Source organism: Cladophialophora psammophila (genome assembly GCF_000585535.1).
Source record: "Cladophialophora psammophila CBS 110553 chromosome Unknown aczJe-supercont1.3, whole genome shotgun sequence".
Taxonomy (NCBI): domain Eukaryota; kingdom Fungi; phylum Ascomycota; class Eurotiomycetes; order Chaetothyriales; family Herpotrichiellaceae; genus Cladophialophora; species Cladophialophora psammophila.
In genome coordinates, this window is record NW_006912924.1 from 988857 (window position 1) to 1002618 (window position 13762).

Sequence of the window (13762 nt, forward strand, 5' to 3'; positions counted from 1 at the left end):
AAATCGACTCTGAGGCCATACTGGAATCGGCGTGTCCCGCAAAAATCTGCAACATTCAGCCCCTGATCTCTGCATAAACTTCAACCCCCCGAGAACAGGGCCAAGAACCCCGGCACACGTTCCGCTGCGCTTTCCATCAACGGCAAAATATGGCAAGCGAGGCTTCCTCAACGGTAAAAGTGCCGCGTATCGCAATAGCATTCTGTACGCAGTGTAAATGGAATCTGCGGGCGGCTTATGTGAGTCCATCAATGCTTGATGCTGTTACTTGGACGTGCTATTCTGAAATGGGATCTTTGCGGAGCACGATAGCATCCTCTATTCTTTTCTTACTGCCTGCTGACAATGTTCACGTAGTACGCCCAGGAATTGCTCCAGACTTTCAGCACCGGCATCGGCGAGATTGCCTTAATTCCGGTGACTGGGGGCATATTCACAGTCACAGTTACGACGAGCCATGTCATTGACAATTCTTCGCGCGCAACTGCTGCTTCGGAAGGATCAGCGGAGCCGGCGATGCAAGTGGCCGATACGGTGATCTGGGACCGCAAGACCGAAGGCGGATTTCCAGAGACCAAGGAATTGAAGAATCGAGTTCGAAATATTATCGAGCCCGGCAGAGATCTTGGGCATATTGATCGGAGCTTGAAAAAGGGGAGCTCCCAGCACGCCCGGTCAGCGGAAGGCGAAGCTGAAGCCAAGTCGAAGGTCAATGTCAAACCGGAGCAAAAAAGCACTCAAGAGGAATGCGACGACTGCAAATGATATACTAGGCCTGCCGGCCTTGACTGACCAGGCTACCTGTTCCAAGCTCCTGCTTCACAGAAGAACAGACTGTAAATTATGCAGCGAGAGAGAGCTCAACGACGACGAAGTGGCCGCTGTATGAAATATAGCCAAAGGTATGGGATGAATAACTGAGAACCACGATTCCCAAAGGTAAACAAAACATTTCTTCCAAATGAAGGTCACTATCTTTCTAATGGTGAATCACTTGGGTCACTCTACTCATGTCAGACCGCGCCACTTGTTTTTACTTTCAGCTTGTGACCTGAACTGCCGTTGAAGCAGTTGAAGATTTCAGCAGCTCAGTCTGCTTCACACTGGGCGCCTTCCTGCATAACAGTGGCCGATTCGAAAAAGGGAGGGAGAAGAGAAGAGAAGAGAAGGGGGGGCACAACGCTCTCGCTATCCCTCTCAAGACACTACACCACACTCAAAGCGAGGCCAACACACATTTCTGCCCCCAATTTATGAAGAAATCAAGAACTCGTCGTTCGATAGGAACCCGCGAGGCATGAGTTTGAGAGAAGGATCCCAAGTTTGGCATCAACAGTGGTCCAGGTTCGCCCCCAAGAGCGTCGGCCGGATGTGGTTCCTCTCGTCGGGGCGCAGTTTTGGAACAGGCCCCATTTGGTCACATGGGGATGGCCTTTCGCGGGGTGTGGATCGCTGCCGTCAATGCCAATATATATCTCCGCGCAAGTGGAGGAATTGAGGTACACCAGACTGATTGAAATCAGCTGCTCAGCGCGGATATAGATGACCAGGTCCAACCAAACAGCGCGCCCACGGCGAGGCTGAGGCCTGGGATGATCTTCAAGCTCATCGGATCAGAAATGCCCGGCCCTCCCTCAGTAGTCTCTCACCGCTCATAGTCGTCAACCACAACCGTGGTTCCCCCAGCCAGGGAGACGTCATTATCTACATGCTAGTGTTCGCCCTTTGCAGACGTCGTCTAGATTTACCCTCAATACGAACAGGTTTCGGTCGTGAGCGAGCGGTAGTCCGGCCGTTCATTTGCCACCACCGAAACATTGGCCTCGCGGCGCTAAAGCAGGTATTTCTCGTATGAGAAAATATTTATGGCAGACGCGGTCGATGAATCCGGTTATCCTTATACATCTATATAAATTAATCCACCGTTTTCTTGCCCCAGTATTCCAGAAAATACATGCACCCAATCAGAAACCCCCTTTATCGTGAATCATCAATCAAGAAGGCACCAGCAGCTTCGTGCCATCTGCCCCAAAGTCCTTGGGTAACTCTGGGCCCCAGACGGAGATCGGGCCAGCCACTTCCCTCCTGGTGGGCGAGTCTTGGTTCACGACGTCGCCGTCGGCGTAGTGCTCGATCTTGAACCCGCTGCTGTCCTGCCAGTAGTCGAAGATCTGGCTGCCCAGGATGTGGCGGCCGACGCCCCAGACGCTCTTCCACTTGTTCTTGGCCAGCCACTCGTGGCCGAGCAGCTGGGTGTCGAAGTCGGCCACCTCGTACGAGCTGTGGTGGACGTACGTCTCCTTGACCTCGGGCGGAGCGCGCTGCAGGAACATGATGTGGTGGTCGCTCCACTCTTGGCCCAGGTCGAGGTGCATGAAGGTCAGCACGTCGATGTTGGAGAACTGCGGGTGCCACAGGATGTCCGAGTGCACGAGGTTGAAGTTGGACGTGTAAAAGTCCAGCTCCTCGTCGAACTCCTTGCACACGTAGCCGAAGTGGCCCAGCTTGTGGATCAGGGCTGGCCCTTCGTGGTACCGTTGGAATTGCCCGAGCCGTCTCTTTTCAAAGGGCGTGTTGAAGGGTCCCTGCGAGTCGTGCGTGGCCGTGGGTTCGCCCTTGTTCTCTTCAACGTCTCGCTCCTGCTGGCCGTAGACGACGTGCATGAACGTGCCATTCGGGCGCGCGATGGTGACCATCTGGCCGCCACCAGGCGCCCTGTCGAGACTTTTCACCGTCGCGCCAGGCAGTTTTGCGGCCTTGTCAAACTCCTTCTGGTCCCTGGCGACAAAGGCCGGGCCCATGAACTTGGGCTTGCCGGTCTTGGACTTGGTCGCGACATAGATGTACGGATCTCTGCCGTAGCCGCGGAAATAGATGGCATTCCCGTCCCTCTTCTCCTCGACGAAACCAAAGTCCTTGGCGAACCTGGCGAACTTGTTGAGGTCCGGGTGCTCAAAGTAGACGTGGCCCAGGCGGGCTAGCTGGACCTTGGACGGGTCATTCTTCACGTCGGGAATGGGCATTTTGGGCGTGATGCGTTCACGGAGGAATCGAGGGAGGTACGAAAGTATGTCGAGGGCGTTGACCATGCTTTGGCTGGCTGGCTAGCCAAGGTGGTTGAAGAAAGATTGGAAAGCGCACGAGGCATGTCCAACACCTCCCTCCTCACATCTGCTCTTCTCGTAATATATGGCCATGTTTCCCCAGCTGACACGTACGTGCATACATACGTCAACTCAGCGCAGGCGGTCGGGGAGAGGTCAACGCCGCCTCTGGCTCAGGATTTCGGAGTCCTGCCGTGGACACGGCGTTGAAGACGGGGAATGGGTGTTCCGTCCCGCATCGGCCCCGCATTGAATGGCCGGAACAGACTATCAGGCCGTGCTGGAGAAGGAATTCCACCTGCAAGCTCTACCCTATGCCCATCCAACTGATATTTGACGATGGCAATGCGGGAGGGAATGTGTGCCATTCAAATCGATCGAGAGGCCTCCAGTCGTTGGAGCGGAATGATGTTCGTCCGTGGAGCTTTGTCGCGTGGACATGGACGCATTCTACCAGATGAGCCTGGTGAGCCTCGGCAGGGGCCCCGCCGAATCGCCGCGCTGCCAATCGGGCCTGCAAGGCTGCCAAAATACGGGGCACATTGACCACACACATGGAGGCCAAGGTCGCAAGACAGCAGATTTCAGAGTTTTCACAAGGACATGGAGTCACCAATGGTAGATCTAAGAGAAAAAAAATCGACGTCTAGTCTATCTGGATTCCACTGTCACAGAATGTTTAGATAACCAAAATCTAACCCTCGCCCGCTCCATCCCCGATCGGGCATTTCGTACTACGGAGTCCCCTTCTCCTTCTCACCAAAATCTACTCAGCGAGTGATAAACCATTGAGAAGAACACGCGTATGAATGTCAGTCTGGAGACAACAAGAGGGCTGATCAGCAAATTGTGTCGTCAAAGACTGGCAGATCTGGGGGGAGGGGAGCTCATGGTATCTCACATTGACTCACAATACGGCTTGCCTTCCTTCCGGGAAGAGGATTCTGTTCCTCAGCACTCCGATGCCTGTGACTTGGATATCTACAACGTCCTCGTGATTGAGGAACCGCCTCGGTGTCTTGAAGGCGCCGACTCCGGCAGGGGTCCCGGTCATGACTGCCGTGTACGCTGGGATAGTTGTGCCTGCCGTGTGAGAGCGATTAGTCCACCGATAATACCTGTCGGGAGGGGAGACGTTGTCGAAAGGGCAGCATCTTCATTCTTCTCTGGCCGATGACGGCACTCACTTTGACTCATGAAACTCAAAACCTGTGCGGGCGAGAACACCATGTCCTTCTTGATATCCCCGTCCTGCATGACTTGTCCGTTGATCTTTGTGACTATCTTCACTTCCTTGTTCTGCTGGAAGATCTCGGGGCTGATGAGAACGGGACCGATCGGCGCAAACTTGTCAAACGCCTTTGCATAGAAAAATTGACCTCCGTTCTGGGCGGGTAGTTGAAACACTCGGCATGACAGATCATTGCCGATGGTGTAGCCTAGAATGTAGGACCCTGCTTCTTCCGGAGAGACGTCGCGGCATTCTTTGGATGTGACAAAAACTAGTTCTCCCTGCCAGTAGAGGAAGCTCTCGGTCAATCATCTTTGACAGTTACCCTATATTGACGATAGAGAACTCACCTCCCAATCTGGGAAATTAGAAGCACAATATCTGCTCATGTGAATGTCCTCTCCAGGGGCAGCTAATGCCGCTGCAGGCTTTGTCCACACCGGTGGGTTGACGGGAACATTGAGCTGGAACGTGGAGTCCCAAGTCAGCTATCGCCTGCAAGGGTCCGAATATCGAGAAATGGCACCTTTGCTTCCTTCGCATGGCTTCTGTAGTTCAGTCCAACGGAATATATGGGTAGATCTTCCCTTGGAAGGGGTGAGAGGAGCTATACTCCTCCAGCTAGTCAGCACAGTATTGCATGAGTTGGGAAAAAGATTCACACAGGGCCGAGAGACTCATACCTTGCCCACGGTTGCCGTCACTTGGTCTTTGCCTTGAAGGAGGTCGTCGAACGAAGAATAAGCCTGGATGGAAGTTCCTGGCTCTGGGATCGCGGAGGCCTCGACGCCCAAGTCTGCGAAATACTTCGGTCCGCTACGCACCTCCGATTCAAAGCAAATCAGTCTCGAAAATGGCCCCATACTGTGGTGATTGACAGCCCAGTCTGGCGTTTGAGGAGATCGGCTTGGGATGGCTCAGTCAGTTCCCATACAAATATCGGCGGCACGACGTTGAGGTCATATGAAATCATTCTTCGGCGTAACCTCCTTGCAAGGCTTTAGATGGTGGAACATCAGCTGCAGCCGGCCCACCAAATAATGCCGCGCCGCCTATGTGCCCCGTATTTTCGTCAGCCCCGCTTGTGCCACGATACTCAGCGGCGAATCTCGACGTCTGCAAAGTCCGTTTCCATTTCTAGACCCGAGTAGCCTGTTTATTTACCCTTAATATGTGTTGTCGGTCGGGTTGTTAGTTGAAAACGGAGAATAGAGAATGAACACGGTAGGAGGGATGCGAATACATTCACGGCTGGCACTCCTTCCTAAAGTGGACACCTCTTCCGAATCCAAGCAGAACACTCAGAAGGAATGAATCGGGTATGGTAACTTGACTTGACCGGACAAATCACACTCCTTGTAAGGCCTGTTTAACTGCGCGACAGCACAGATTTCATGACGGCCAACAACTTCTCGGGACTATCACTCTCCCATTCCTGACTCCTCCACGCGACGAAAAAATCCGGCCTGACCACCACACACCCTGAGTCGGCGACGTCTCTGATCTTCGCCCAGTCGAGGTACCGATCCTCATATTCCTGCCGGAATCCAATTGAGTACACTTCAAATGGCACGCCAAGTTCGCTCGAGACCTTTTTGGCCGCGGCCCGCCAGCCATCCCCGCCGATCCCTGTGAACAGGGTGAAGTGGGCCTTCCCAGCGAGATCATACGTCGATATGGCTTTTGACGGGACGGTCCTGCTGAGCCAGACGTGCGGTACGCGTGCGCCGGGGTATGTAGTTGGATGATAGTGCTCTAGTGGATCAGAGTCGAAGGTGGGCTGGGGTCCCTGGTCGGATTTGTGTACCGCCGACGATGTGTACCGCTGGTTCATCTCGATACCCAGCCCGTGTTCTTCACGGTTGATCAAGCGGAGAGCGACTTGGAGGTCGGCGCGGCGCTTGCGGCCTCGTTCCGAGTCTTCTTTTAGGATGTTGAATGCTTCTACTCGCGCGGCAACCGTAGGTTCCATGTTACCTAGCACTTCCCAGATCTTTTTGTGGTTGCGGAGCGATGCGTTTGCCCTTGACACGAAAAACGTCAGCTCAGCGGTCGGAGATGCTGTCGTACGAGGCAAAACTTACTGTGTGACGACATCGAGACCGACGGGTTGGCGTTCAATGCTGTAACTGTCCAGCAGTTCGTTTCCAGCAATTCCTGCCGCGCTAAAGTCAGCACATGAAAGCACACACAGCACGCGTGTGCGAAGTTCGAAGGCTGCCCACCTTTGTCAACGAATGCGATCTTCCATGCCAGGTTATGCGAGTCTTGGATGCAGGTATTGGACCCAAGTCCATGATTCGGCGGATGTCGATGCACAGCATCGCCCAAGCAATAAACGTTTCCTTTTGAATACGCCTCAGCCGCCGTCTCGTTGATCATCCAGGTCGAAATGCCCTTGATCTTGACCTCGATAGTGTCGTCACCGATAAACTCGTGCACGCGTTTGATATACTCTGCAGGGCTTCGCTCTTTTCTCTCGGCGCCGAACGCGGGGAAAATAATACACAGCCATTCGTACCAGGGCTTCACCATTCGAATGCACCCGATCCAGGCGTAATCCGGGTGCTCTTTGTCCGGTGTCAAGAGCCAATGCAGATTGCCCATACGGTTCTCCATGAGATGTGCCATATCGGCCTCCATTAGAATGTTGATGGCATACCCTTGGTCTGGGCGCTTGATCATCGGAATCTCGAGTTGCCTCATGATCGGGCTGCGCGCCCCGTCTGCGCCGAACAGATACCTCGACCGGACTCGATAGTCTTGGCCGGTCACCTTGTCGTGGAGAGTGGTTGTGACACCCTTGCCGTCGGGTTCTTGCACAAACGAGACAAACTTGGTGTCCCATCTGCATTTAAACCCGTTCAATGTCGCGTACCGTATGAGTATTGGCTCGAGCAGCGTTTGAGGCAGGTCCAGCGGATCTGAAGGGCTGGCGAGCTCATAATCACCCTTTAAATCACGATTAGAACTGTTATTGATGGCCTGATACCGCAGCGGATGCCCACCTTTCGCTTTGGATCATTACCCCAGGAATATATGCGCGCATACTCCTCTCCAGCCATACTATTTGACCACCGCGTATGGATCATCGTGTCTCCTGCCGTTCCCACTTGGTAACATTCCTTGTCGACTCCGATGTCTCGGAGACAGTCTTGATCTACGGTTAGAGCGTGGTTTACAGTTTCAAATCTGAATCGCGACTATCTCACCTATCGCTGCCATATTGGTGATATGAGCTCGTGGTGTGTCGGCATTGCTGGGATCTTGGCTCACGATTAAGCCGGTTAAGCCTAACAGGTCGCAATGAGCTCAACATCCATGTGGGACATATGGGCGATTGCACCCACCATGTTGTGTGAGAAAGCATGCTAGTGAAGCTCCAGCTGGACCAGTGCCGACAATCAGATAATCCGTGTGGACATCAGCAGCAGACTCGTTCGCATCCGTTCCATTGAAGCCTTTTTCGTTGATCCCGTTCGTTTCAGACATATTGTGGTGATATCCTCGATGCGAGTGTATACAGGTTGATGCTATATTTCAGGGCCAATGGTAGGCTCTGGTCGGGGAGGTTTATATCCTACCTCGAGGCATGTCTTTGGTAAACTGGTGCAAATAAGATCCGCCCCAATGAAGAGGCCAAGTCTAAGGTGACACGTCTACCCCATGGCTTTTGCTGCCAGGATGGACTGAGCGTTTGCGATGATGGACACCGGGAGAAATCTGTGTTTCTTGTAGCTAAGTGGTCTGACGGTGCCGAGGCACCCCTCTACCCCAAACTTTAAGTGATGAAACCATAAATTTTGTAAGACTGTGAAGTCTTGACTTCAGTTCCGCCGCGTGGTGCGACTGAGATCTAGTGGGGTAGTAGGAGTTAATCCCCGCTTGTTGTGAGGAGGCGAACTAGCTGCTCCCTTCATATGAGGTGTTATGGTGACATTGTTGGTAGGAAATGGGGTAATCCACGGATAGCATGGGGTCAGGAGGAACAGGCTCCGGAACCCCATTCACTTGACTCGAAGTCGATGCTGCTTTTGCTGGGTTTGTACCTGACGAGTCATGCCCGGACCGTATCCATGGGCCGTGACGGATATCTGGGCAGAGAGCGCCCGAAATATTCATGCAGTCTATCAGATGACTCAAACTCGCTGTGACACTGGCGGTCCATGTGTAGGCCCTAGACAACATCAGAGAGCCGCATAAGGATTCGCTCTGCCTCATCCCCAGTTAGGGAACAAGTTGGGCCTCCAGAGTGAATCATCTTTTCATGAGCCTGTCAAGGGTGTTCGTCATCTCCACGCAACATGGCCATGGCAGCTTTGCGATCTCGTCCCTGTACATGCTGAGTACCTTCAAGCTGCCGTATTTGAGACCCGCGATTGGTCGTGAGTGCAACTTCTGCCACGCCACTAACGCCGAGAGGAATAAGATGACTGGGAGCCAGACAGCCGATCTTCGCTCCGGAGCTTGTGAATGTCCGTCACAATAGTCGAGGACAAGCCACGCAAATTCCATTGCTTTGTCTGGAATGTCGATTTGTTCCACGAGTGGTGAGGGATTGCGTTGACTTTCCCTGAAACTTGAGGCAGTTCCGTACCCGGCCAAGCGAGGAAGCTTTCCGAGTTCGGGGCACATCAGCTGGAGTTTGACAAAGTAGTAGAGAGCGAGGACATCGGTGCCAACGTGGCGTTGGAAATGCTGCTCCCATCGGCAAAGGGCAGCCAGCAAGTCAGCGCTTAGACGAGTGTATTCTGACTGGGAGGTCAATGGAACGTAAGGGCTTCGTAGTGGTATGCGGTTGCTTGACGACCTATCAGCCACGCCGTCTTGGCGATCCGTGAAGAAGGGCATCGAGAGGTGACATCGCTGTGTATAAATGATGTCGCTCAGGAGCACGATGAGAAGCAGGAGGCCATCTTCTCGACTTCGAACATCTTGTGGCAAAGCATAGCCGTGTGTGAGAGAATTATACAGAGTGCGGAATTGGTGATTCGACGAGGGCATTCTTATGAAGAGTTCAGTCCTCGAAAAGTGGGGTGCTAGCCCATAATGGACAGCGTGGATAGTATCGAGTAGTAGCAGGTAGCTCATAAGAGAACTGTATGCAATTAGTTGCCAGTCTGTCCGACTCGCTCGTCGTTAACTCTACCTTTTTATGGTGACATCTTTCTCGGGCAGTTCCGATGAGGTATACAGCGGTGAACAGCCTTCAGGAAGGTGCAACCGCCTGGAGATCTGCAGTTTGTCAGCGCCAATGGTACACCAAGGGATTGGGGCCTCATAACGCCTCACGGTAACAACATTGCAAAGAAGAACAGACGACATCCTCCGATACGCCCGGTCCGTGGACAAGACGCCATAAGTGATCAAGAGCGAGGCCTAAAATAGGTAGGTAATTAGTTAACCAGTGTTAGTCCCGAGGGAACGACGTCTTCGGCATTGCTCAGGCTTAGAAGAGAATGAAAATGAGGTGGTCCTTACGGCAATCACTGCCTCTAACATTCGAGCTTCGCGGTTGTCGACTTCTAGCATAACCGACCACAATCTGGTACCAGCAATAAACAAGCCTGCCGCGACATCGGCTGGATCGGTCCCGTTTGCGACAGCATAGGCAGCCGTATTAGACGCCCGAGCTGATGCCGCGGCCCCCAGACATGCAAGCGCATACTGGAGATACGGAGGAAGTGGATTTGAAGGCCAGTTTGCAACATCCACAGCGTCTAGAAAGATGTGATTGAATGAGGCAAAGAACGACTGTTGCAGTTGCGCCATTTCCTCTTCTGGTAGGATGATTGGAACTTCGGACAGCATGACCACGGGATATGTATACTCTCTGACCGAGTTCTATTTTTCTGCGACTCAGGGAAAGTACTTGAGACGGTAAGGTATCGTTTCAGCGCCTACCTCGTCCATGTTCTCCGAGCTGTCTATCACTGAGTCGACGTCGTGCGAGGCGTCGTCCTCAGCGCCCTCAGTGTGCAGCAGTGCAGCCCGAAAACGGTCCAGGAACGTGACTGCGGGACTTTCGTTCGCATCGTGCACATCCCATCGAGTCGGATGGCGCTCGCCTGGCCACTGCCGTGAGCTAGAAAACCTCACCTCTGGACCTGCTTTGGGCTGTTCTGTGGACATGGTGGGTACGAGTCCCCTGAAGCAGCCAGGACGGCCAAGGTTAGAGATATCAGGATGCGGGATACACTTTGGTGAATAAGAGGTATTGCAACCAACAATGTGAGTGAGGCAGCTGATCATCTCGCCTTGATATCAAGAACAACGAGGATGCGGAACAGATGCTGCCCTTTCAAAACGTGCCAAGACATGATGTGACCTAGCTTGATACGATCCTTTTTCGATGCTGCTTTAAATAACCTTTGGGCCGAGGAGCTGCCCTCACCCACTTACCCACGACTCCCCATTTCTTGTAAAACCTCCAGAGACCCCGGATTTCAGGAGTTCCCCAGGTTCCACACCTATCACTTCCAAGCGACTCCAATCCGTAAGAGGTCAGCCGAACTTGTGGTCATGGCCAATATCAGCATCACGTCCCCAGGAATGACCCGACAGGATAAGAAGGTGCGTCCTTGCCTGCAACGGAATGTGAAATGTGCAGAGTGCCAGGCGATGCACGTTCCGTCGTCGCGCGCATTCCGATGCCTCACACGGAAAACTGACTAGAATGGTAGTGTGATATCTGCTCTCGGTGCTTTGCCAGGTCAGAGCACCTTGCAAGGCATCGCCGAACTCGTATGCATACAATGTTATTGTTGTGTTTGCACAATGTTGACTCGGGCTCATGATTCCAGACACGAAGGAGAAGCCATTCACTTGCCCGTATTGTCGGAGGTCTTTTCAACGCTCTGATGTCAAAGCCGTCCATGTCAAAAAGTGTCCCGCTGCACCTGCGGACTATTGCAATGGAGATTCAGGCAGGGAGGGTTCAGCACGTAAACGTGTCCGCATTGCTTGCAATAGCTGTCGGAAACGGAAAATGCGTTGTGATGGGAACGAACCATGCGCTCCATGTCAATCGACCACATCTATCTGCCACTACGGGACGGCAGCGGCCTCTCCCAGGGCACCTAGTCGATCATCACACACCGACGGATCTACTGGAGCCTATCCGGACCAGATGGTGGATGCATTTGATAACCACGTTGACGATGATGGCCCATCGGACTCGTTTCCCTTGAGGATGCCACAGTCAGACCAGAGCAATGGTGCTGCTCTGAACGACGGCATGGGACTTGAGACAACCCTTGATGCTAGCATAGGGTCTATGCCGAACGCTGATCCAGGTGCGCTTCCACTGCCATTTCAAGGACATCCAGCGATCCCGGCCTACGACAGCATGAATAGCGAAGTGCCAGACATGTCCATCCCTCATGAAAATCTCCTTTACCCGTTTCCGGATCCAAGCGGAGTGAATGAGTTCTGGCAGATGCCCTCAGTGGTTTGGTCTTGTGTTTCCGGTAGATTGACTCGCATGCTAATTTGTTCAGAATTCTCAATTCTGGTTCGATGGATCAGATCTCGCTTGGAATGAAAATTTCTTCGACTCAAACTCGCCACTGCTGGACCATGTATTGCCATCTTCTATGCAAAGCCTGACTGCTGTGATGCAAGAGTACTTCGACCGCAAATCCAGAGCACCTTCACCCGCATTCAACAAAGCTAGAAAGATGTGGTACTCAGCTCCGCCGAATCTGAACGACCACAACAAAGACATTGTCAGAGTATTTCTGAAAATCTTTCAGAGACACATACCCGAGACCTTCTCCCTATTCAAAAACCCTGCTGTGAATTGGAAGGGCCGAGCGGAGTACACCCTTGCAATGGCGGCCACTGGAGGCCTGTTTTGTACCGTTCCTGGCAGTGCCGAAGTTGCCAAGTCAATGTACAACGATGCCCGAAGGCTTTTGCTGGCATCTGTAAGTGCCCTCCTCGGAGAAAATCCACAGACATCTAATCCCTATTCAGTTCAACATGAAGAATGTCCTCGACGAACTTTCCTCAACCCTAGAGGACAAACTCGTTACGGTGAAAACAGTGAGTTGGAGATGAGATTGCGAAGACGTCTACTGATGCAGAGAAAGTTTATCCTTCTCGAATTATACGGCCTCTGTAGCGGTGACAAAAGAAGCTATGAGTTCGTGGAAGCTTTCCATGGAAACTTGATACACGTATGTTCTGAAATATGTTATTTTCCAATCAGATGACTGACACACTTCATAGTCAGTGCAAGAGTATAGCCAAGCATGGAAAGCATCTGAGATGAACGACAGAAGGGAAGACGACAGCGTCCGGTGAGGACACTCCGCGACCTTCAGAAATGCACTGCATATGCACTAACTGCTCGGAAGGCTTCTTGAAACTCTATACATACTCGAAGGTTACCGGGTCATAATTATGCAGTGCCCACCATCCTTACCGTGGCACCATCCAGATTCTTTTGCTGAGTCACCTCCTCCTGGGAGCCAAGTCGGCCGGCTGCAACGTCTGGTGGTAGACCTCACTCGTGGAGGTCCCACAACCGAACCTGAACTGTACAAAAAATTCAGCCTAGCAAGTTTGTCATACTTGTTTACTTTCCTATGGCATGCAAAATATCCCCGCCAGAACAGTTATGGCGTTGATAACATCGTTATCGAAAGTCTTACTCTGGGCAAGAGCGACTTTGTGGAACTAGCTTGTGACTCCTGGCTACACTCACTTGGTGAGGGGCCGGAGCCTTCGCACCTTGTGGTCTACCACATGATAAACATCATGCTTCACACAAACCTCGCGATTCTACAAAGCTTCGCCCACTCTGCACCTAGTTCTGCAGCACGGGATCCCAAGAAGAGCTTGGCTGCGCGAGAGATTCACGGATGGACTCAAAGCAGACATTACAAGGTCGCACGATGGCATGCTGAAAATATGCTTTCATCGGTTGAAGGAGCATTCGTGACTTCATTGAACAAGGCGGAGGCAGCAAATCCGCAACAGATTTCGTCACGGTCAACTTTCTCGGCCACAGAACCACGACGGTTGCCATTCGAAGCGCCCCATGTTCCATATGCCATATACTATGCGACACTGGTTCTTTGGACCGGCGCAGCAACTGAAGAGACTGCTGGTTCAGCTTCTGTATCGGCTCAGGCCTTGATTGCACGTGGTGAACGAATATTGTTCCTACACAAAGTGCACATTGCGCAGCTGCTAGCCCGTGTCTTGAATGAGGTGAAATAGAGCTCAATCACAACAAGAACGGCTTCTGAGGACTTCGGTTCAAGCACTAAGTGTATGCCGCACACTACTTCGAGCGGCAGTTATTGACGCCGTCCAAGGTACGAAGTAATTTGAGACCTTTTTCAGTTGCAGAAAGACTCATTCTGGGACCGGCAACAATCACAGTATCAAGTTGTCCCTTCCGGCTCTCCGAACATCT

General features: G+C 52.5%; 6 protein-coding genes across 6 annotated transcripts; 2 read left to right on the forward strand and 4 right to left on the reverse strand.

Annotated features, from left to right (window-relative positions):
- Nucleotides 1–149: 149 nt before the first annotated feature.
- On the forward strand, nucleotides 150–765 carry A1O5_02548 (uncharacterized protein; the record flags this gene model as incomplete). Its single annotated transcript, XM_007743162.1, has 2 exons — nucleotides 150–239; nucleotides 358–765. 2 exons carry the CDS (start codon nucleotides 150–152, stop codon nucleotides 763–765), a joined length of 498 nt encoding a protein of 165 aa, XP_007741352.1.
- A 1229-nt stretch (nucleotides 766–1994) lies between these two features.
- On the reverse strand, nucleotides 1995–3089 carry A1O5_02549 (uncharacterized protein; the record flags this gene model as incomplete). Its single annotated transcript, XM_007743163.1, has 1 exon — nucleotides 1995–3089. One exon carries the CDS (start codon nucleotides 3087–3089, stop codon nucleotides 1995–1997), a length of 1095 nt encoding a protein of 364 aa, XP_007741353.1.
- Nucleotides 3090–4011: 922 nt separating this feature from the next.
- A1O5_02550 (uncharacterized protein) lies at nucleotides 4012–5198 on the reverse strand (the record flags this gene model as incomplete). The annotated part of the gene is made up of 5 exons (XM_007743164.1): nucleotides 4012–4187; nucleotides 4292–4616; nucleotides 4686–4799; nucleotides 4862–4942; nucleotides 5019–5198. The coding sequence occupies 5 exons, from the start codon at nucleotides 5196–5198 to the stop codon at nucleotides 4012–4014; spliced, it is 876 nt and encodes a 291-aa protein (XP_007741354.1).
- Nucleotides 5199–5704: 506 nt separating this feature from the next.
- Nucleotides 5705–7827, reverse strand: A1O5_02551 (uncharacterized protein; the record flags this gene model as incomplete). Its single annotated transcript, XM_007743165.1, has 6 exons — nucleotides 5705–6359; nucleotides 6420–6492; nucleotides 6561–7287; nucleotides 7344–7489; nucleotides 7548–7628; nucleotides 7686–7827. The coding sequence occupies 6 exons, from the start codon at nucleotides 7825–7827 to the stop codon at nucleotides 5705–5707; spliced, it is 1824 nt and encodes a 607-aa protein (XP_007741355.1).
- A 765-nt stretch (nucleotides 7828–8592) lies between these two features.
- A1O5_02552 (uncharacterized protein) lies at nucleotides 8593–10467 on the reverse strand (the record flags this gene model as incomplete). Its single annotated transcript, XM_007743166.1, has 5 exons — nucleotides 8593–9433; nucleotides 9485–9570; nucleotides 9628–9714; nucleotides 9817–10179; nucleotides 10240–10467. 5 exons carry the CDS (start codon nucleotides 10465–10467, stop codon nucleotides 8593–8595), a joined length of 1605 nt encoding a protein of 534 aa, XP_007741356.1.
- Nucleotides 10468–11464: 997 nt separating this feature from the next.
- A1O5_02553 (uncharacterized protein) lies at nucleotides 11465–13563 on the forward strand (the record flags this gene model as incomplete). The annotated part of the gene is made up of 6 exons (XM_007743167.1): nucleotides 11465–11785; nucleotides 11835–12263; nucleotides 12313–12381; nucleotides 12429–12515; nucleotides 12568–12638; nucleotides 12696–13563. The coding sequence occupies 6 exons, from the start codon at nucleotides 11465–11467 to the stop codon at nucleotides 13561–13563; spliced, it is 1845 nt and encodes a 614-aa protein (XP_007741357.1).
- Between the last annotated feature and the right edge of the window lie 199 nt (nucleotides 13564–13762).